Source organism: Chelon labrosus, assembly GCF_963514085.1.
Source record: "Chelon labrosus genome assembly, chromosome: 10".
NCBI lineage: Eukaryota > Metazoa > Chordata > Actinopteri > Mugiliformes > Mugilidae > Chelon > Chelon labrosus.
In genome coordinates, this window is record NC_140360.1 from 14873433 (window position 1) to 14897462 (window position 24030).

General features: G+C 37.3%; 2 protein-coding genes across 2 annotated transcripts; one reads left to right on the forward strand and one right to left on the reverse strand.

The window, feature by feature from the left end:
* The first annotated feature begins 2668 nt into the window (after nucleotides 1-2668).
* Nucleotides 2669-12998, forward strand: LOC311494127 (deoxynucleoside triphosphate triphosphohydrolase SAMHD1-like). Its single transcript, XM_084553015.1, has 16 exons — nucleotides 2669-2918; nucleotides 3280-3326; nucleotides 4390-4550; nucleotides 4714-4865; nucleotides 5402-5475; nucleotides 6207-6362; nucleotides 6450-6550; nucleotides 6731-6839; nucleotides 6924-7015; nucleotides 7120-7235; nucleotides 10184-10296; nucleotides 10889-10921; nucleotides 11012-11092; nucleotides 11228-11332; nucleotides 11445-11581; nucleotides 12256-12998. The coding sequence occupies exons 2-16, from the start codon at nucleotides 3288-3290 to the stop codon at nucleotides 12311-12313; spliced, it is 1527 nt and encodes a 508-aa protein (XP_084409141.1). The 5' UTR covers nucleotides 2669-2918; nucleotides 3280-3287; the 3' UTR covers nucleotides 12314-12998.
* Nucleotides 12999-15205: 2207 nt separating this feature from the next.
* LOC311494201 (uncharacterized protein) lies at nucleotides 15206-20536 on the reverse strand. Its single transcript, XM_084553124.1, has 2 exons — nucleotides 19469-20536; nucleotides 15206-19145 (listed from the first exon to the last, which is right to left on the reverse strand). Exon 1 carries the CDS (start codon nucleotides 20284-20286, stop codon nucleotides 19504-19506), a length of 783 nt encoding a protein of 260 aa, XP_084409250.1. The 5' UTR covers nucleotides 20287-20536; the 3' UTR covers nucleotides 15206-19145; nucleotides 19469-19503.
* Nucleotides 20537-24030: the final 3494 nt, after the last annotated feature.

Genomic DNA, 24030 nt, shown 5'->3' on the forward strand with positions numbered 1-24030 from the left:
GCAGAAAACAAAGGTATACCGTTCATGAAGGGGGAAGAAACATCTGTGAAAAACTCCGCAGATTCTCTCCCCAGTTTTAGTTTTGCAGACGGTTTTTATCTTTGAAACAAGGCGTTGTACAAGTACATTCTGCTCATTGGTTCTTGTTCCTCTCGTAGGAGGTTTTGTCTTTATCAGTTTTCTCAACAACCGTGGGACCTTGAGAAGGTTCTCACAGAAACGGCTGAGCAGGTGCAGATATGTTTTGGTACGTGTGAGCAAAAACAAGACAGTCAGTGCTTAAGGAATTTTCCACTACGGGAGTGAATGGGGCATCGAAACACAGCTTCTAAATAACACACTATCTGCTAAAAAACACGTTCATTTCATCAATATTTTGTTATGTTAGTACCCAGAAAATTTCCACTACAGGATTTGTCCAGTTGAATTTTCTGCCATTTAGAACAGTGTTAGAACAAAGCTGTTGAAAAGTTTCATTTTTGCAAGATAGCCAAAATTAGAACATGTCAGCATTTTGTCTCAATTTATATCAACGCTAGTAACGTAGTAACGTAGCCAGTTTAACCTATAGTGCTTTCTGTGCCTGTTTCCACATCGATAAAAAGAGCCACGAAAAGTTTCTATTTGCAATGTTCTAGTTAGCTAAAATTAGCGAATCTCAGCATTGTTTATCGGTTTACATTAACAAACACTGATACTTTTGCTGGTAGATATTTTAGCTACTAATTTAGAAAGGTAGTAAGTCTAACTTAGTCCTTATTGTTTTATTTACAGTTCTGACTGTTATATCCTATCTTATAGTACAACTGTTGTCCTGGTCAAACATCAGAAGAGATTGATTCCATTAGTTTCTAACTTGTAATCTTTTTCTTAGGTCCAATGACACAGACAAACCAACGTTGGATGTTTAGCATAGGAGGAACGTCCTTTGTGCTTGGGCTTGCTGTACTCTTCTCCTCCTATGACAACTTCAACCGTCAGTATCAACATGATGCAGCATGCATGCTGGAACTCATTCAGAGGTAGCTTCTTTTTCACATACATTGTACCACAGAGCTTGACTTGATTAACTTTTCTTCACACAACACCATTGCAGCAACTACAAACATAACTACTGCCTCTAGTAAAATTGTTAAGGCCGATACTCCTTTTTAATGTAGTTCAACGTTCTGCATCACTAAATTGTACTGAACATGCTCTTATTTGATATGTCGCATTCATAGACCGATATCATTCATTCATTCGATGGACAGGTCGCCAGTCCATCGCAGGGCCAACACAGAGACAGACAACCATTCACACTCACACTCACACCTACGGCCAATTTAGAATCGCCAATTAACCTAATGAGCATGTCTTTGGATGGTGGGAGGAAGCCGGAGTACCCGGTGAGAACCCACGCAGACACAGGGAGAACATGCAAACTCCACACAGAAAGGCCAGCCGGCCCATGGATTTGAACCGGTGACCTTCTTGCTGTGAGGCATCAGTGCTAACCACCTCTCCACTGTGCCGCCCTAGACCAATATCACCTGAAAGAAAAATATTTTTGTCTTTCTATATTGTTTTTCAGAAGCTGCATTGACATCAATCCTGAGAGGGACACAAAAGAAAGCCGTGAGAAGGTATAAGGCAAGAAGAGCGGCAAGATGGTCCAAAAGTTAGTTTTACTTGTATTGCATTGTTTTTAATATTTGAAAAAGAACTGCATAATGAATATTGTCATGCTGTCATTTCTTTATCATTATTATTATTAGTAGTAGTTGTAGTAGTAGTAGTAGTACAGTAACATTCCATAATTATCATTAAATACAGGATACATACTGTAGATTCAAATACAGTTCAAATACTGTAAATATACAGTAATTTACTGAAAAAACATCAATATCATGTTGTAAATTTACAACAATGAACTGTAGATTTCTTTCCAGTAATATACTGTAATTCTAAAATACAGTAGTTTTCTGGCGAAGCTGCTGCCAGTAAATGACTGTAAATTTATGATGAAAAGTTTAACAGTGCATATGTGAATATCATTCGGCTTGATCATTTGTATGTTTCCATAGTAAACTCTTTTAATTATGAATTAAACATAATGATCAAAATGTAATGTTTCCATAATACCTGCTAAACAATAACACAAGTGTACTTAACAATAAGTAACTTCTAACTAAAATGTTACAAACTTTCAATAAGTTCTGACAGATGACTCATCATAATCTAACACGTATCTAAATGTGCCTCACTCTGCATTTTCTAGAGACATAGAACAAACAAGCAATCTTGAAGAGCTTGTAGACATTCCTAAATGCCTTCCTTTGGTTTTATGCTTGGACTCTTTGGGTCTCATAAGAAGACATTATGTCCTAAATATCTTTCATAATTTTATATGTGTATGACTCGGCAAACCTTCAGCTGTACAACCATCTAGTAAATTGTTCATTTCATCTTAATCAATATGTCCATGATAACCAGCAAGTTATCCTCTAGATTTGCTACATAATGCTTCATATCCCAGTTCATTTTTGGGCAAGTTTTGTTCACATACATGTTGCTGCAGAGGAAGCAGCAGAAGAATTATAAACAGCCTACTGTTTTTTTCTACTTTGTCAAGGTTAGAACGGGGAAGACATGTACTATCATGTATGAAGTATATGAAATATTTTCAGAATGATGGCAGAGACCAATCTCATAGGTGTGGCCAATGTATAAAAGGCTGGTATCAAAACCCCAGGTAGGTGACTGTGTTTTCTTTCCTGATCAGCTGTGTTAAACTGTGGGATAGAATATTACTCATCAGCCTATCCTGAAATATCTGCTCAGCACTTGCCAGATCTACATGAGTGAGAGGCAGATTTGACATCTAACATATTTGTGGACATCCCTGCAAAAAGAAGGATTTGAAGATTTATCTAGAGGTGAGCTTTCTGGTTTGGTATTTGTAATTAATGATTAAATAATGACATTTTCAGCTAATATAAAGCCTACTTGTCTTAGTAAAAATACACATACATTTCTTTTAACTAAGTATTCTTAAGAAAAAATAAATAAAATAAGAAAAAACTTGCTAGCAGTCCTCAAGATTCCAGTCTTGCTTATCTGGGTTTAACAGGCATAGGGTGAGTCACTCCTAAATCATAGCAACAACATCTATACAACTATATAAAGAAACAAATGTGTACAAAGTCAAACCTTCTCAAACAGTATCAATACTGCAGTGTAATGACAACAACCTGAAAGTCTTTCCTCTCTCTCGTGCTTCTTGTTTGTTATATCTAGGGATTATAATGGCAGCAACAGCAGCTGACAAGACAAGACAAGACAAGGTAATATGAGGCCATCGTCAGTGAATGAACCACAAAATTAAAGGTGCAGTAGGCAGGATTGCGAAGATCCAGGACTTAGCCAAAAAAATTGAACATCGACAACTTCTCAGTCCCTCTCCACTTTCCGCTAAAGCCCAAAACGGTCTCCCAAGCCCCTCCCCCCACAAGGGAGAGCTGTGCACGATAGAGCGCGTGCATATTGGCCCTGGAATACTGTGCACGAGCAGAGAGAGAGCGAGTAAACAAACTAGCATGGAACACACCGACGTAGTTTTTATAATACCCTTCGTTATTGCTAAATAATTTGACTTAAAGTACAACGATACAGTCGTTATACTTTAGGTCAAAATATTTAGCAATAGTCAACTTTAGGACGAAACCAAGGTTAGGATGTTTCTGAAAGTAGCCTACATCGGTGATGTTTGCTATCAATAACAGTTAGAAGCATTCATTGTGGCATTTTATTCCACAGTTTAGATTTATCAATTTGCTATGTGGTAGCTATATGACAGCTACCTGTTGATGTGGTTAGACGTTTGAGAGTGAAGCTGAGGCACAGGCCTCAGACGAGGATTACATCCCGGCTCCTTCTACACGCCCACGGACAAGTGGTGCGACCATTCACTGTATGCGACCCGTCGAGGTCGAGGTGGTGGAGGGAGGGGAGGGCGCTATGAAATGCGTGTCCATGAGCAGTGATTGACACTCTGTTAGATACACCCCTGGACTTGATTGGTGCATCTGAATGTTGAGCGTTGGATGTCTTGCAAATCGCGCTACAGGCTCTAGGTGGGGCCAGAGGAGCCGAATTTTTTTTTAAATGACCTGCTTCATGCAATTATACTTGAACATAGGGTCAGTTTCAGCAAATATGACAGAAAGTTAGTTTTATAAGACTTGCCTACTGTACCTTTAAAGTTGGGCATGTTTATTTTCTGTTGTCGATTGCATTCTCGGTCTACAACAAATTTGATGCAGAGACTGGGAAAAATAATGACTCAGACAGTATTGGCCGACATCTGTGTGAGAACTGTGTCTACTTGGCTTCATTTCCATTCACCAGGTGTTTAGTGATCCCATCCATGGCCATGTGGAGTTACACCCTCTTCTTGTCAAAATCATTGACACACCTCAGTTCCAGAGACTAAGAAACATCAAACAGCTTGGTGGGGGCTATTTTGTTTACCCTGGAGCATCCCACAACCGCTTTGAGCACTCAATCGGGTACGTCCTCCTGGAGTCACACCAGCACACTGTCCAAATTAAGGGAAAGACTGGTGTGTGACAAAGCATCAACTGAAGACAATAAAACCAAAGTAAACAGACTGTTTAATTTAGTAGAGGTATAATCATGTTTACAATGTGTGTGCTCTATTTGGTGACACAGGGTGGCATACTTAGCAGGAGAGCTTGCAAAAGCTCTGCAATCAAGGCAGCCAGAACTCAAGAAAGATGATCAGGTTGCCATAGATGATCCGGCCGACATAGATGAGAGAGACATCCTTTGTGTCCAGATTGCAGGTCTTTGTCATGACCTGGGTAAGTGATACACACCTCTCTACTTCTACATGAATTTGATTTTAAAGGATTATTGTTGGGTGTGATTAAATGTGAAACATATAGTGAAGCTTTTCACAGATTGTGAAACAACACGATTTTATAATATTGATAATAATAAAGTCTAATGTGTAATGATTGTTTCTGTTTTTAATGAAGGAAGGAAAGAAATGTTCCCTCCAGATGTTGTCTTTTCAGTGTTAAATTTACAATGATAGAGTATTATATTTCACAGTTCACTGAGATTTTGGATGCTTATTAATCACAGTCTCTTCAAGTCATTCTAAAAATGTGTAGTCTTTTTGTTTTTTTCTCAAAGTTTAGTTGAAACCTTTGTTACATGGAAACTATTTAATTCCAGTTTTTCTTTAGATTTCTGAGCATGGCATATCCATGTGACTTCTGTTGTTGTCGTCGCACTGACATAAACAATGATGCAGAAATTTCTTTTTCTAATGTCAATACAATATTGATTTACTTATGTATTCATTCATTTATTAATATTTCTCCATATCTAGGACATGGGCCCTTTTCTCACCTCTTTGATGGGATGTTCATTCCTGAAGCATGCAAAGGCCAAGAAAGATGGAGGGTTACTATTTTTGTTGTATTTGATGTTTGACTTAATAGCACAGAACAAAACTGCATCAGAGTATCTGTGTCTGATTGTATGTGTGTGTTTTTCATGAAACTGACATTGATAATTATTGCGCTCAAACAAAAAACCTTTCTGAATTTAGAATTTAAACTTGAAAACACATGGGTGGCACAGTGGGTGGTTGGCACTGATGCCTTACAGCAAGAAGGTCCTGGGTTCAAATCCATGGGCCAAGTGGGCCTTTCTGTGTGGAGTTTGCATGTTTTCCCTGTGTCTGTTCTCTCCGGGTACTCCGGCCTCCTCCCACCGGTTAATTGGTGATTCTAAATTGGCCGTAGGTGTGAGTGTGAATGGTTGTCTGTCTTTCTGTGTTAGCCCTGCGATGTACTGGCGAGCTGTCCAGGGTGTACCCCGCCTTTCGCCCGATGACAGCTGGGATAGGCTCCAGCACCCCCTGCGACCCTTCACAGGAACAAGCGGTTACAGAAGAATGAATGAATGAACTTGAAAACACATTATAGTCAAAATGAACAGAACTAATTTTAAAGAGAAATGGGGAGAAAGAAGAAGAAAGAAGTTTCTACATATTGCACATCAACTAACATCATGTGCATAACTCTTTGTACAATAGCAGAGGTCAAGAGGTTAGAGATCTTCTACTTGAGCAGTGAGCCACTGTATTTGTATTTTTAATACCTGACCATTAAACTTCTCATACCTTGTAGCATGAGGATGCTTCTATAGAAATGTTTGATCACCTGGTGGACTCTGATGATCTGAGGAAAGTGATGGAGAGTTTTGGATTGGACCTTCCACCTGACCTAGATTTCATCAAGGAGATGATTAGAGGACCTCTGAACCCTACTACAGCTCAGGGCGAGGTACTGTCACTACTAATACTGTGAAATCAGTCAGTATCATCTTTACTGTCAGTGTCTAACGCCACTATTCTGCTGTTGCCTCCACAGTGGCCGTATAAAGGTCGTACAAAGGACAAATCCTTCCTCTATGAAATTGTGTCAAACAAGAGAAACGGCATTGATGTGGACAAGTTTGACTACTTTGCCAGGTGGAGATGCTTTAGAACAATTCACTTTGTGGTGTATAGTGAGGAGCTACTGTGTGTTGCTTCCCATAAATAATTACAATACTGTCCTGACTAGTTTTAATTTCTGTTGCATTCTAAGAGTTTGAAGAGTTTAACATCATACATACAGTATATTTCTACTCATGTATCTTCTCACCTCAGGGACTGCCACCACCTGGGCATCCAGAATGACTTTGACCATTGGCGCTTCATAAAGTTTGCCAGGGTGTGTGAGGTGCAGGGGGAAAAGCAAATCTGCTCCAGAGACAAGGTGTCTACTCCTGATTTTATCTTTAAAACAACAATTAATTAACCTGATTATCTGTGACTAAACTATACACATTCCTCTCAACAGGAGGTGGACAATCTGTATAACATGTTCCATACAAGGAACTACCTCCACAGAAGAGCCTACCAGCATAGAGTAAAAGTGAATATAGAGATTATGTGAGTACCTACCCCTCCCATGCTGGTACTCAATGATTCTCTCTATTCTATCGGATGCAGCAAAATGTTCCACAAAGTTGTTATTTGTTGGGTCTGTTTATCAGGATAAAAGATGCCTTCATAAAAGCAGATGATCACATCCAGATTCAAGGTTCAGATGGGCACATGTTCAGTCTTTCTACAGCCAAAAATAACATGAAGGCCTACAGCAAGGTGACAGGTCAGTGGAAGCCAACTCTTACATGTTTAAAACATACTACATGATTTCAAAACATCCTCTGTCTTCAATGTTATATCCCATACTGTGTTTGCTTTGTTCACATAGATACATAATAGAGATTTATTTATATTTTGCAATTTTCTGAATTACTTTAAGCATTATCAGTGCTAGAGGACTCAGTTATTAAAGGTGCAGTAGGTAACTTTTACAAAAATAACTTTCTGTCATATTTGCTGAAACTGACCCTATGTTCAGGTATAATTGCATAAAGCAGGTCATTTAAAAAAAAATTCGGCTCCTCTGGCCCCTCCTAGAGCCTGTAGCGCGATTTGCAAGACATCCACCGCTCCACATTCAGATGCACCAATCAAGTCCAGGGGTGTATCTAACAGAGTGTCAATCACTGCTCATGGACACGCATTTCATAGCGCCCTCCCCTCCCTCCACCACCTCGCACCACTTGTCCGTGGGCGTGTAGAAGGAGCCGGGACGTAATCCTCGTCTGAGGCCTGTGCCTCAGCTTCACTCTCAAACGTCTAACCACATCAACAGGTAGCGGTCATATATCTACCACATAGCAAATTGATAAATCTAAACTGTGGAATAAAACGCCACAATGAATGCTTCTAACTGTTATTGATAGCAAACATCACCGATGTAGGCTACTTTCAGAAACATCCTAACCTTGGTTTTGTCCTAAAGTTGACTATTGCTAAATATTTTGACCTAAAATTATTTAGCAATAACGAAGGGTATTTTAAAAACTATTTTGTTGTTGTTACGTCGGTGTGTCCATGCGAGTTTGTTTACTCGCTCTCTCTCGGTTCTCTGCTCGTGCACAGTATTCCAGGGCCAATATGCACGCGCTCTATCGTGCACAGCTCTCCCTTGTGGGGGGAGGGGCTTGCGAGACCTTTTTGGACTTTAGCGGAAAGTGGGGAGGGACTGAGAAGTTGTCGATGTTCAAATTTTTTGGCTAAGTCCTGGATCTTCGCAATCCTGCCTACTGCACCTTTAATCACACAGAGATCCACTACTGAGGTGCTTAAGTTGACATCACAGTCTATAACATCTAAATGTCTTGATGAGCACCAGAACAGCTATCAGACATTTTAACGTGAACCTATTTGGCTCCTGAGCTTTGAATAATTGTTATTGTTTCTATGTTGCACACTGTATGTTGCCACTTTTAACAAGTTTGACTGGGTTTGTTGGACTCCTTAAAGGGGAATTACCAAGTCGTTCGGCAGATATTTAGATCCGCGTATATCCATATAGTGGTAGTTCATTTCACCAATATCTTGTTATGATTCACTAGTGCTGTTCCCCGTTGAGTCCGGAGTTACCTGTTATCATCATAACATGTAGACTGACCTACAGACCTCTGACCTGGATGATGTCATCTCTGAGCACGACAGTCGGCTGGTTTACCTGTCATTTATATGAATAGTAATTAATATACAGACAGGTAACTCCAGACTCAACGGGGAATAGCACTAGCGTATCATAACAAAATATTGGTGAAATGAACGAATGAAATGATAGGCAGATAATTCGTTATTTAGAGGCTGCGTTTTCTGCCGCGATCACTCCCACTGTATGGATATACGCAGATCTAAATATCTGCCGAACGACTCCAAATGAAATCAAAGTTATATGGGTGAGTAAACAATCGTATTTTATGCCAGAAATAAGGTCCAGGTAGAAAAAACGGTAATTCCCCTCCAGATCCAGTAAAGAGCAGGACTCTGTCTCAAACATCAGGGGTGATCAGAGGACCAGACTTTTAGGGCGGCCTAGATCAGAATGTCACACATACAGTGCCTTGCAATTAATACATTGATACAACAATAATACGTAATAAATTACTCTGAGTAATGTTTAGCTGCTTGGAAAGCAGTCGCACATTACAGTGTTAGTTTGAATGATCACAGTCACTTAACAACATGGGCACAGTCCACCAAATTATCAGGAGATTAAAATAGAATTATTCATTCATTAGACATGGCTCTTTCTCTCTCCTTTTGCTATCTACATCCTGCTTTCTCTCCTTTTCCTCACTATACTGGTCTCTTACTTTGTATGCTGTCATCCAGAAGGTAAACATAACAATCAAAAACAACAAAATGCATCAATTGTTCCAGATCAGTTTATAACAACCATCACTGGCTTGTGCTATGGCATGAGATACGACACCTTTTGATCTTGCCGTCCCTCATAATATTGGGCTGCAGCTGGTCGCCGACAAAAGAGAGCATGACAAGAGTAACTTTGACCTTCTCTCACCACTAATCCAATCTGGCTGTTTTAGTTTCTATAGAAACACATATATATTCATCTATGAAAAAAATATCATTTCCAGTAAGTCAGAGTAGCTTTCAGTACTTTAATTAACTGTCCATAGTGTAAATAACCAAGCAACCATTTGGTCACAATAGAAAACGAAATCAAATAATGAAGGACATCTATTGGCTGCTTGACTGGAGCCTGCAGATTAAAAGTTAAGAAAGTTTATATTAGATAGTAATCTCTGTTGAACTAGCCTCCATCAGACAATGTTTTTGACATGATTTAGAGAACTAATATGCAAATATGATCTTGTGAATGCACCGTATGCCAAACCTGACACAAAGAACACGGCATTAAACTTTTATGTTTGAAGTTGGCGAGATTATTATTATTACTAGTACTTCTAGTCTATTTTTTCTTCTTAGTATCATTTAGTAGTGCAAAGACTAAATTTGGGGGTGCTTGAGGCCTACAGAGTCACCAATGATAGGTAGTATACTGTAAATAGCCTTGATTGGAAGAAACAATATTTGGTGGAGAGTGTTAAAAATGGTAATTGAGGAGTAGGAGCAACTACTGTTTCAAATGCTTCTATTGTAAATTAGATTGTGAAAAGTGATTCAGTTCGAACTTCCGCTTCATTTCTGTTTGCTCTGCAGATCACTTGTTCGAAGAAATACTCTTCTCTGAGTCAGAAGATCTGGAGGAGGCAAGAGAGATTCTTCAGAGGATTGTCTCTCGAAACCTGTACAAGTTTGTGGGTGAAGCCATGGTGTGTAGAGAGGTGTTCATGTTCATTTTGACACACTATTTGAGTTTGTGTATGAAGTCAGTAAAACATTTTAAAATTGTAGGGCCTAATGTACAACTGTCTCACTGGTAAAATGCAGTTATTTGTATGAGAACACAAGTGTTTTCTAATAGTTTTCACAGATATCTCTGTACCCAGTGAAGGGATGTAAAAATGACAATGGAAAGGCAGCCAGCTAAATAGATTATTATGTTATACTATTCAGAGACAACTATAGTGTATCAGTACAGCAGCTGGCTCCAGACACTCTGCTAGGTGACAGCCCATTAAACAGCATCAATTAAACCCCTTTCTGTTTCCAGAGATGACCTCTTTTCAGAAACCAAAATTCATATCATCCTGTCAGACAATATTTTCCTCTGGAGCAGGTTTGAGAGGATCCATCTGTATGATTTTGCAGCTGGAAATAAATCCTGTATTAGTGTGAAAAGAGACAAAACAGACTGTACAGCTGGTTCTTTTATAAACTGACACCTTAATGTGAATGTCCTCTTGCTAGTGAGTAACTCACTATGTCTGCTCCCTCTCACTTTGCACCCTTCCTAAACTCAAGAACAAGGACCACCCAGGAAGCAAAATACAACAGGTAAGAAAACACAATTAAGATTTAAAAACAAATAATCATAAAAATGTAAAGATAAATATAAAGACACATGGTCTCTCTCCTGTCTGTCAGGATACTATTGACAGTTTGAACCAGGAACTGACTCAGGTCCTTCCTAAGGCTGAAAATCCACTTGATGACTTTGAAGTTGTTGTGAGTGTTTCATAAAATCACTTCCCTACACTTTTCTTCTTCTTTTGTTGATTGTAACATGTTTTCTTTCCTCCACTGGATGATATTCATTTGTGAATATATACACAAGTTTCTCTCTCACACATCTTCGTTTAGGTCGCCACTTTTGACTATGGGATGAAAGACAAGGACCCCCTTAAAGATACATATTTCTACGGAAAGGAGAAGTCTGACAGAGCATACCCAATCAGCTATTCCCAAGTCTGAACTACAGCAATGACAATGAAAATTTAATCTTAGTGTTATTATTCTGTTAGTCTGTATTTCTTTGGCTACATATTCATTTGCAAACTTATGTTGCTGTTCTTGTCAGGTGTCCAGCTTTCTGCCAGCGCGCTTTTCTGAGAACATCATTCGGGTTTACTGGAAGGACACTGATGAGGCAAATCTGGAAGCTGCCCAAGCAGTGTTTAGTGATTGGTGCAAGAGAAACGGGTTTGAAGTAGTGAGGTAAGATTTAGATCTAGGATGTGAACTATAATATAGATACTCTTTGTTGTCAGGCCAAATGTTCTAATGAATAACAGTGACAAGCTTCAGTATATTACAATCAATGTGATGGGAGGAGGAGCAGTTAAAAATGTAAACCTTTCAGAAACTTGGGATCAGACTGTAAGTTCTATTAGTCTCTGATCCCGCTGGATTCTGGGCTGACGGTGGGATAAAAAGTCTATACACCATTGTTAAATCAGCAGGTTTTTGTGATGTAGAAACATCAAGGAATGAATGTTTGTACATTTCTTTAAAAGACTGCAACCCATGCAACAGTACTGAAAATCAATGTGGCACATACCAGAAAAAAAAAAAAGATAAAAACAAAAGCTTAGAGGAAAATACCTGCACACACCTGAACTAATACATAGTTGAACCACCTGCACACGGGGCGGCATCTGTGCACAGTCCTCTTCAAAATATGACAAATCAAACAACATTAAACATTTTATGTGTGAAACTGGGTTTCAAAAACAAGTACAAGGCTTCTTATAACAGTCTCTTTAAGCAGCTAGTTGTTTTGTTTTGTCCAATAGTTGTTTTTTATTTTTTATTTTAATTTGTGTGTGTGTTTCTATTTGGTTCTTTTGAATCACATCTCTCACTATACACTGCTCATTTTAATTTAAAAGGATCTTGGACCATGAAGCTGGAGCTGGAGCTGGAGCTGGAGTTGAAGCTCAAAACTGAAAAAGGAAAGAAACACTCTGGCACTGGTACAGTGAGAGTGAACGTGATGAAAAATACTTATTCAGACCTGTACTCAGGTTTTATAGACCCATTATATCTTTATTTTAGTGGGATCACCATTCTTTCTTTTTAGACTCCCTCCCATTTGCAGCTTTTTATGACACATATACAATACATAACCTAATCACTGTTTTATAGCATGTGTGTAATTTTGTTGTTGACCATCAGACGTGGCTTCTTAAAATGTCATGTTTGTTATATTCAGGTATCAGTCACAGACTTGTTTCTATGTTGTCAGGAACTGTGGGGCTTTTAAAAGAGTTGAATCAAATGTGTGACAGAGTCATTTAACGTGAATATTTAGTTTTTGTTTGGGGTCTAATTAGTGGTTTTTGGTTTTAATGGTAATTATAATATTTAATGGGTAATTTTATGAAATATTCTGATTTTGGATGGGATTTGACTACATGAAACATCATGGGAAGCTGAATGAAATAATGTATGTGATTAAGGCATAGTTTGTGTATTGTTGTGTTTGGATCACTGTGTGCATATTCACTGTAACTCTATAGCATAATGTTTGTCTAACTGGGAAACCTAAAAGCTTAATAGAGCCTTTGAATTGTACTACTGTTTAGATGATCTGTGGTGTCTGGTTGATTTAGAATAAAACTCTTTACTTTCATCCCTCCATTTTAGTCATTTTCTCTTCCCCACATCAAGAATGTAAAGGTAGATAGTGTAGTATGTGTGTGGTGAGTTTGGGCAACATAATTATTTATTTTATACCAGTATAAAATGGTTGACTAAAATGCTGGATCTGGTCATCAGTTTCCATTAGTTTGTAATGCCCTGTCCTGTCTATAATTTACAGAACTGTGGCTCTGTTCAGTTTCAGTTTATGTTTGCATTTAACACAAACACAACTTTGTCCTGGCAGTAGCAGCCAGGACAAAGTTGGACAAAACCTCTGGCAGAACTAGAAGACAGACTGAATCCAGCTGAGATGGAGCTGATCAGTGGTGAATTAAGATGCTTCCACCTGACTAGTTGTCAATCAACTAAAATGATTAAACCTGTGTTGTCAGGAAGGGCCAAAACTACAGATGGATATCCCAGTAAATTGACTATTTAAATGTACCTCTTTGTATTGTTGCATAGCCTGGTAAACCTCATCTCAGAATCAACTTTTCATTGTATTTAATAATCCCTCCAATCACTCTCTGATACAACAGGTTAAGAGGTGTTTAGCTGCTTCTGTGCCAGTGGCCTTTACATTTCTACCCTTTTCCTCTCAGTTATTGGTCGACAAAACAAGTGTAATGTGAAAACGTCATTTTGGTGAACACACACCTGAATCTTTTGGTTATCACTTTTGCTGGCAAACAGTTCAGATACTGTATTAGACTGGTTGTGTAATATGTGGTAGTGCAGGCTTATGGGAATAATGTACCATACTCAGGGATAATATCAAATGATATAAATTAAACATAAACTCACCTGCCAATTAATTAGGTATACTAGAGGAAGGGAATGCAGTCCTGCACCATAATTAAAAGTGAAGCAGGAAGTAGAAACAAAAATTAACCACCGAAAAAGACATATCTAGTGTAGCTTTTACAGAGTGGGCGCACAAGTATAAATGGCTTGCACCAGCGTCAGCTATGTGCGTAGGTTAATGTAAAATGTTTGTACATTTTTTATATTATGTCTTTGTTGTTATTTCTCCTCCCTATGATCAATTTAATCAGCATAATTTTGACAAGATATTCACAAAAGTATCTGTGAAGGTTCTTAATCATTGGGTCACAATATATTCAAAAACCAAACTGGGCTTGTCATCATCTGTGGGCACCACCCACAAACGGAAACTCCCCACTTAGAGCTGGTTGCCTTTGTTTTATCTTTTTTTTTGGAAATTCTTAAAAGTAGTTAAAACATATGAAAGCAAATAGAACTGTTTATCTTCACATTACTAAAGCACTTCAATCTTTTTGGTGTTTCAATTATCAATATTCAAAGGAAATTAACTTTTAAGTGGTAGCGTCTGAAAATAAGATCATTTTATCTTCAAACAGACACTTCAAATACCTCTTGATACACAACCAAATGTCATCCTAAATGCAGAACTTATCACCCAGGTCCAGTACAAAAAGAAGGCAAAAGAAAAGTCAGTGCTCAATTGAAGACATGGTCAGGTTTTATTAAATCAGTTACACAAAACTGAACCCAAATAAGTGAGCAATGTCGCCATCTCGTGATCGTTTTATGTAGGTGGGCAACAGTTTGAGGAGCAGGGGATAGAAAAGTAAGCAGATTATTCTGTTCTCAGTGTGTGTGTCTGTACACATATCGACAGATAGCCAACAAGCTTCAAGAGAAACTCAGGGGCTGGAGTAAAGTTGAATGGTCTTTACTGATGTCTTCATTCTCATGAAACAATTTTGTAAAACAGAAATGATACAAAAAAAACACTAATTACTGACTGGTCACTCAAATAATATAATATATTCACAGACATGATAACGCAGATAACTGTAGTTGTAGTCCACTGTTAATTTAGCATTAGCAACATTTACATGGAAATAAACTAAACATTTATGTAATGCACTACACGAATATCTGTGTAACAACAGAATTAAGAGAAAATGTGAACTTAACTCAAAAGCGATCATTTTCTTTGGTACAAACAGCGGGAAGAATATGGAACAGCGCCTCTATGATGACAGCTGGAGCTACAAGCAGACCGCAAGGAATGTAAAAGGTGCAGTAGGCAAGTTTTATAAAACTAACTTTCTGTCATATTTGCTGAAACTGAACCTATGTTCAAGTATAATTGCATGAAGTAGGTCATTTAAAAAAAATAATTCGGCTCCTCTGGCCCCACCTAGAGCCTGTAGCGCGATTTGCAAGACATCCACCGCTCCACATTCAGATGCACCAATCAAGTCCAGGGGTGTATCTAACAGAGTGTCTTTTTTTTTTTTTTTTTTTTTCCAAAACTTTATTTAAAGGTTCCAATCACAGTCAGAACATTGACCGTGGACAATACAAAGGAGTCAGGCATCAAGGAATTAAATAAACAAATACAGTATGAGACATAAAGTGGATGAAGTGCATAAGTCATTACAGGGGTAACATAAATGTGATAAAATAAATGAAATTAAATGAAAGGAAGAAAGAAAATGGCAGGACATATTATATTTCTCCAAATATTTCTTCAATTATGTTAACAGTGTGTATACATTTGTTATTATCAATTCTTTTAATACATTCAAGGTAGTTCTTGAAATCAATTTCAAAAACAGGAAAGAAAGGTCGACCTTTGGAAAATTTGGTTTTATGTATGTGGAATTTTGCAATTAGAATAATCAGATTAATTAAGTGTTGCATTTTCCTATCTTTATTATTATAGTATAACAGTATATCTTTGGCATTAAAGTTAATTGGTATGTTGGAGTGTGATGTGATGTAAGCTTCAATTTTTTTCCAAAAAATCTGGGAAAAATTACATTCAAAGAAAAGGTGCCTAATCGTTTCCACTTCGGCATTACAAAATACACAATTGACATCAATATTGACAAATTTTGACACAAATTTGTTAGTGGGGTAAATGTTATGTATAATTTTAAATTGAACTTCTTTGATTTTATTGGAGATAACAAATTTATGTGGAAGGAGCCATGTTGTTTTCCAATTAATGTCAGAAAAAGAGGAAGACCATACAGATTTTCCTCGAGGTGTAATTTTCCTTTTCCTGAAAAAATGATTCCTTATATGTTTATTATTACAATAGTGACTCATAATGTTTATACCATTAATAAAGAGGGTAAAGTCAACTTTCTCTGCCTCTTGCCTTTCAAAATGACCTTTTATCAATTGGAGAATGCCACTGGGAATAGCTTTTATCACTGTTTGAAATTCTTTATAGGTAACAGGGAAGATTTTAGATCGAAGAAATTCTTCATAACTAAAAATTTCACCTACATCATTTTGTAAATCCTTAAGATATATTATTCCTTTTTCAATCCAATGTTTCAGAAATAGTGATTTATTTTTCCTAGTTATGAACTCATTGTTCCATATAATAGTTTTATGTGGAGAGAAGTTATGGACAAAACATAGTTTTGCTGCTGAAAGGGCTTGTTGGTGAAATTTAGATAATTTTAGTGGTAATTTTGAAACATCATAATCACAATTTAGGAGAAAAGGTAACCCTCCAACTTTCCCAAAGATATTCTGAGGTATAAAATACCAAAGAGATTCTGGTTTTTTCAAATATTCTTTTATCCATTTTGTCTTAAAGGTATAGTTCATATCCATATAGTCTAACAGCTCCATACCACCATCCCCTCTCGGGGCTGCCAAGATCTCTTTTTTTAAACGATGGCATTTGTTTTTCCAGACAAAACTTATTAGGGTATTATTTATTTCTTTACAAAGGGATTGTTGAACAAAAAGAGAGAGAGTAGGATATACAAATCTAGAGATACCGTCTGCTTTACTCAGAAGAACTCTACCTAATAGGGACAGATCTCTTTGGAGCCACATATTGAAAATATTTTTAGTTTTTTGTATTTTAGGTTTGAAGTTTTTTGTTTGACGTTCAATTATATTTTTAGAAATATAAATTCCAAGATACTTAATATTTTCTTTAATTGGTATTTTACATATAAGTGTTTCATTTGTGTTGTAGAGACATAGTATTTCACATTTTTTTAAATTAAGTTTTAAACCTGAAGCAACAGAAAAGGTGTCTATTATCATAAGTGCTGTCTCTATTTGTTGTTTATTTTCCAAAAATAAGACTGTATCATCCGCTAATTGAGTTATCCTAATCTCTCTCTCAAAAATCTTCAACCCTCGAAAGACATTGCTCTGTCTAATTTGTATTGAAAGCAATTCAACGACTATAAGAAAGAGAAATGGAGAGCAAGGACATCCTTGACGGACTGACCTAGACACTGAAAATCTTTTTGTGGTATTTGGGAATAACATGACACAGCTACTAATATCTTTATAGAGCATTCTAATATAGGATACAAAATTTTCACCAAAACCGAAGGTTTGAAGAGATTTAAATAAAAATTGATGCTCTACACTATCGAATGCCTTGTAGAAGTCTAAAAATAAAATTAAAGCATCTGAATCAACATATTCAGAGTAATCTATTAAGTCAAGGATAAACCTAATGTTGCAACTTATGTGGCGATTATTCATAAAGCCAGTTTGAGTTTCATGTATGATTTCACTTAAACCTTTTCTTAAACGCCTGGCGAAAATTAGTGAGAGTATTTTATAGTCAACATTGAGCAATGTTATTGGTCTCCAGTTATCCAATAGAAGGTGGTCTTTGTCTGGCTTGGGAATCAAAGTTATTATGCCTTGTTTCATGGTTGTGGACATTTCTTCATTATTTGTACATTCTTTCAGCATTTCAAAAAGAGGACTTTCAATTATTTCCCAAAAGCACTGGTAGAATTCGACAGGAAGACCGTCCATTCCTGGAGATTTACCTTTTTTCATTTTGTTTACAGCTTCAAGGATTTCAACTTTAGAGATAGGTTTTTCGCAATCCAATTTAAAATTATCTGATATTTTAGGAGTAAATTCTTTAACATTATTAATAAATTCTTCACCTTTTATTGAATTATAATTAGAGCTGTATAGGTCAGAATAAAATTGAAAAGTGTGATTTGCTAAATCAGTTGGGTTGGAGGTTACAGAATTATCTATTTTTAGAGATGTGATATTATTTCTCTTGTAGTTCCTTTTTTCTAGGGCGAAAAAATAGCTTGTATTCTTCTCACCTTCCTCTAACCATTTAGCCCTGGAGCGTACAAAGGCTCCCTTGGTCATATTAATATATAAACTATCTAAATCATCTTTCAATTTTATCAGTTTAATTTCTTCCTCTGGAGTAGGGGAACTTTTGTTTATTAGGATATTTAGTTCTTTCATAATTTCAGATTCTTTAAGATTGCTGCGTTTTTTCATTTCTTTACTGTGTCTAATAGCTGATTCTCTGATTTTAAATTTAAAAAATTCCCATTTTTGTATATTACTAAGTTCTTTCCCATTGAAAATATTCCCAGCAATTGCTTTGACTGAGTTACAGAAAGCTTCATCTTTCAGTAAATTACAATTTAATTTCCAGTAACCACGCAGTGTTGCTTTTTGTTTTAGAGGATTAGTAAAGGAAATGACTATCATTTTGTGATCTGAAAAGGGGGCATAACTATGTGATATTTCGGAAACAAATTGCATAGTGTAAGAAGATACTAACCACATGTCAATTCGAGATTGTAAAGAACCACTAGCATTACTCCATGTATACTCTTTTTGGTAAGGGTGGATATATCGCCAGGCGTCTATAACATTAAGTTGCTCATCTAAGTGTGATATCACTTTAAATCTTGAACTGGAAGATATTCTTGCTGGTACTCGGTCCATTAAGTCATCAGCTGCATCATTTAGGTCACCGCCAATTATTAAGTGAGCCTCTTTATATTTCTCTTTGAGCTTCAAAAGTTTTGCTGTCAGCTGGACAATCATATTTTTTGCTAGAGCATTATAATTATAACCATAAATGTTATTCACCACCAGAATCACATTGTTTACTCTAAGCACTAAAATGATCCATCTACCTTCTTCAGATAAGTGAGATTCTATAACATCCCCTTTAAATTTATTAAACAGAATAGCTACTCCTGCTGAGTTATTAGAACCATGACTTAAATAAATCTGGTCTCCCCATTGACTTCTCCAGAACTTACGATCATCTTCACAGGAGTGTGTCTCTTGTAGAAAAAATAAATCGGCGTTAGACCTTCTGCAAAACAAAAAAATTGCCTTTCTTTTGGAAATATTGCGTATACCATTGACATTAAGAGAAAGTACTTTAAGGTTGATGAACTTGTTGGTGGCCATAAATAAAAAAAAATAGCTGGATGCCGACTAACTTGAACAATCAAAAGGAAAACAACAACAAGAAAAGAGCTTTTTTTTTTTTTTTTTAAAAAAAACTCTACCTTTGGAAAAAGTTAGAAAAACTCTGAACATTATGAGTATCAGGCATATAAATTGTGCTGTTTTGAGGCCATAACATTACTTGTAATGAGCTTTCTTAATTTTTTTTTTTTTTTTTTTTTTTACTTTTAATAAGCATCATGGTCTTCAGAGCTGGCTTTTCACGCAGTGAATTTTACCCCATCGATGAAGACGATCGGCCCTTGCCATCTGGTTTTCTTTCCATCCTTACGTGCCTGTTCGACTAAAGGCCACAGTTTGTTTCTGCAGTCTTTCTCGAAGCGGGTCAGGTCTTCGGCCATACGGAGGTTCATCTTCTTCAGGATGTCAGCGTTGCGTGATTCTCTCCAAATCTTGATCCTGAAGGTCCGCATGTTGAACTGGATGATGACTGGACGCGGTTTGTTATCATCCCTCGGGCGTCCCACTCTGTGTACCGTGTCAACCAGGAACCCCATCTTACTTTTTTCATCCGGTGCAATCTGGCTCAATATTTTGAGGACTTCATGCCTCACATCTTCGTTTTCTTTTTCTGGGAGGTTGATGAGGCGCAGATTCCATCTTCTGCTGTATCTTTCTCCTTCTTCGATTTTTCCTTTCAGTTCGTCCACTCTTTTATCCAGCGTTATCACTTTATCCTCAGTTTCTTTAGCTTGAAAATTTAGCCCTTTAATTACTTCTTTTGCCTCTTTAATGTCCGCAGTGTTTAGTTTCATTTGCTGCTCAAAGACGGAAAAACCCCGCTTTAACTCACGTATGGCTTGGAGGATGTCGGAGTTAGAAACCGTGTCCTTCTCCTTGTTTTCTCCACACAGTTTCTTCGGGTTTGGACTTTTGCTGGGAGTCTCGGGGAGAGGAGAACACAAGCCGTAGAAACTCTCCTCTGGCTCCATATCCATCACCAGATTCCCTTTTGTGACTTTTTTTGCGTCTCTCTTTGTCATTTCGGCTCACTGGTGCAATGTTGGTGTTAGCTTCGTAGACTAGCTTATAGCTTAGTTGACGCACGTGTCAAGAGAGTTAATGTCCGTAGGTCGTCACTCGTCAGAATCTTCAACCTATCATTAAAACTCTTCTATCCTTGTTTGGTTGGTGTTTAGCCGTTTAACAAGCCGTTCAAACCGTTGGCCTCGTCAAAATTACCATCAGATACTCGTTAATGCTGCAGAGCTTCGCACTTACACGTCTGCTGCAGTCGCCATCTTGCGCGACCTCTAACAGAGTGTCAATCACTGCTCATGGACACGCATTTCATAGCGCCCTCTCCTCCCTCCACCACCTCGCACCACTTGTCCGTGGGCGTGTAGAAGGAGCCGGGACGTAATCCTCGTCTGAGGCCTGTGCCTCAGCTTCACTCTCAAACGTCTAACCACATCAACAGGTAGCGGTCATATATCTACCACATAGCAAATTGATAAATCTAAACTGTGGAATAAAACGCCACAATGAATGCTTCTAACTGTTACTGATTGCAAACATCACCGATGTAGGCTACTTTCAGAAACATCCTAACCTTGGTTTTGTCCTAAAGTTGACTATTGCTAAATATTTTGACCTAAAATTATTTAGCAATAACGAAGGGTAGGCTATTATAAAAACTATTTTGTTGTTGTTACGTCGGTGTGTTCCATGCCAGTTTGTTTACTCGCTCTCTCTCGGTTCTCTGCTCGTGCACAGTATTCCAGGGCCGATATGCACGCGCTCTATCGTGCACAGCTCTCCCTTGTGGGGGGAGGGGCTTGGGACACCGTTTTGGGCTTTAGCGGAAAGTGAGGAGGGACTGAAAAGTTGTCGATGTTCAAATTTTTTGGCTAAGTCCTGGATCTTCGCAATCCTGCCTACTGCACCTTTAATGTAAAGGCCAATGCTTTTCGAATCAGACGCTCTGCACAGTGTCATGTGACTAAATCGACCTATCACAACAAAGGCTTGAATTAAACAAGAAGTAATGAGCTCCTCTTAAACGCCAGTAGGGGGAGGAAACGCAATACAAATACAGGCAAGCTCACATAGAACATGACACAGATATTAAAGTATCCACATATTATGGAGTGTTTTAACAATGGTTATCTCTCATGTTATGTTAAGATGAGATTATATATAATAATGATAATAATAATTCCTTTACTGATAAGACATGGAGAAATTCTTTACATGAGATGTGAAGTTTTCTTCCAAAATTTCTTGCAATGAGGCCTTCAGTAATGTTAAATTACTTTTACAGATCTTTATCATATAAAGTGTTGATCTCTATATCTAGTTTTGCCATTTCTTTAATTAATTAACAAATACATATCTTTAAATGTAACATAACAATCAGAATATGTTGTGTTGTTTCCACAATACTTGCTAAACAATAACTTAAGTGTACTTAACAATAACTAACTTCTAACTAAAGAGTTATAAACTTTCGATAAACTTTTCTTGATTTCAAAGTGTTTATGTACATACACATGAATAAGTTATTCAACATTGTATGGGCTACAGTATTTCTTTCTTTCTTTCTTTCTTTCTTTTTACAGTAAAGTCAAGTAAAGTGTGAGTAAAAAAAATGAGTAAGAGGACTAAGAGGAGAGAAAGAGAGTTCATTTTAATTTAATCTCCAAGTTTGTTTTAATTTCAATTTCAAATTGTTCATTTCATCCTAATCAATATTACAAGTACATGATAACCAGCGTCATATCCCCTAGATTTGTTACATAATGCTTCATATTCCAGTTCATTTGTGGGAGAGTTTTGTTCACATACATGTTGCTGCAGATTAGAAAGTAAAAAGGCTAACATAGGAATAAAAACAGATCATTTTTATTCAATCTCCAAGCTCATTCAATGACTTTAACAAAACAATTTCCTTAAAGGATTAATAAAGTATTCTCATTGTGATTCTGATTCTGATTTACAGTAATTCATAGTTAAACAAGGACAGTTTCTTGCGATAGAGTAAAGCAGACTAATTGTACATGACACATCTGTAAAAACCATATTTTTTGACTTGACTAGTTTGTCTTATTTCAGAAAGAGAAGAGAAACTACTTTGCTTCATTACTCTCACAAGCCTGCTGGTGCTTGTTGGAAGAAGCATCCCAGCAACATGTTTCACTGTGGGGATGGGAGGTTGGTATTGATGTGCAGTGTTCAGCTTACAGTGAAATGGTTTTCAGACTGATGGCCAACGGGGGGGCTGTGGAGTAGTGGTTAGGGGTACAGCTTGGTTCACCTCCCCCTGTGTCCATAGTTGCAGTGCCCTGAGCAAGTACCCAACCCCCACCTTGCTCCCCGGCTGCTGTCTGCTTAGAGGCTGCTCCAACTGTACACACTACTGAATGAATGGATGGGTCAAACAGCAGGAACATATTTTCCCCTTGAGGATCAATACAGTATCAATTATTATTATTATTATTATTATTATTATTATATTAAGCACACTACAGCATTAGACACAGACAGGATGACACAATCTGTGCCACCTCTCCTCCTTTGACTGACAAAAGCAAAGCCCATAAAGCTTCCACAAAGGTCTATCAAAACATGTCAGGTCAGTACGGCATGTGTGCCTTGGTGTGTGCCTATACTTTTGTTTCATTGTGGGCAATAAATAATAAATCTTTAATTATATCTCTTAGTCTTTCAGTTACCAACATAGTGGAACTTTGGACCTAGCATTTCATCTTGCAATGTTTTCTTGATTTCAAAGTGTTTATTTACATACGCATGAAGAAGTCATTCAGTCAGAACAATGTTTCCTTTTTCCGTATTGTTCTGTGGGAGGCACATATGCAAACTGTTGTAATTCCTACACCGTTCACCTGATTTGGATGTAAATACCCTCAAATTAAAGCTGAAAGTCTGCAGTTAAAGCACATCTTGTTCATTTCATTCCAAATCCATTGTGAATTGTGTCGATGTTATGGACCTGACTGAAGTGTGTCCAGTTTTTGTTTCACCATGTATTCTAATCCCATAAACGTGTTTTGAAGGCCTTTCATTCTACCTTTGACTTTGTCCTTGGACTCTTTGGGTCTCATACAAGAAGATATTATGTCCTGAATGTCTTTTCCAGCAACATGATGATGTCGCCATGTTTCACTGTTCGGGCTACAGTATTTCTTTCTTTCTTTCTTTCTTTCTTTCTTTCTTTCTTTCTTTCTTTTAATTTAATCTCCAAGCTTGTTTTCCCAAGAGCATTCCATATTCAACTTGCAATGTGAGGAAGCTCACTGAGAATGAGGCATAGGACAGACCACAGTTGGGCTTCAGAGGATTCACAGTGGAGTTGATGATAATTGAATTATGTTTTTTAATTATTTTTTTAGATCAAATTATTTACAATTATCTATCTATTAGATTTGTTTCTAAACATTTGTGAAAGTTTTGTCCTCCACTGATCCGTGGGCAAAAGAAAAGTGCAGTCAGCTCAGTCAAAAGGGCTAAGTACAAGTTAGGGGACGCACGCAAGTAATGAGCAATGGTAAAGCTATCCTAAAAAAATTAGCAAGAACTACAGAGGTCACTCAGTAAAGGCCTGTGACAACATACTGTATGTGGCACATAGGCAGCAGAAAGAAGGTTTTTAAAACTTTGTCATTTTTACAGATCCAGTTGTGGTACAATGTGAAAGTGGATTTTTCTCATTATCCTATTTTGACTCTATAAAGTAAGTTTCTAGCAGCATAAATACACAGTAATGC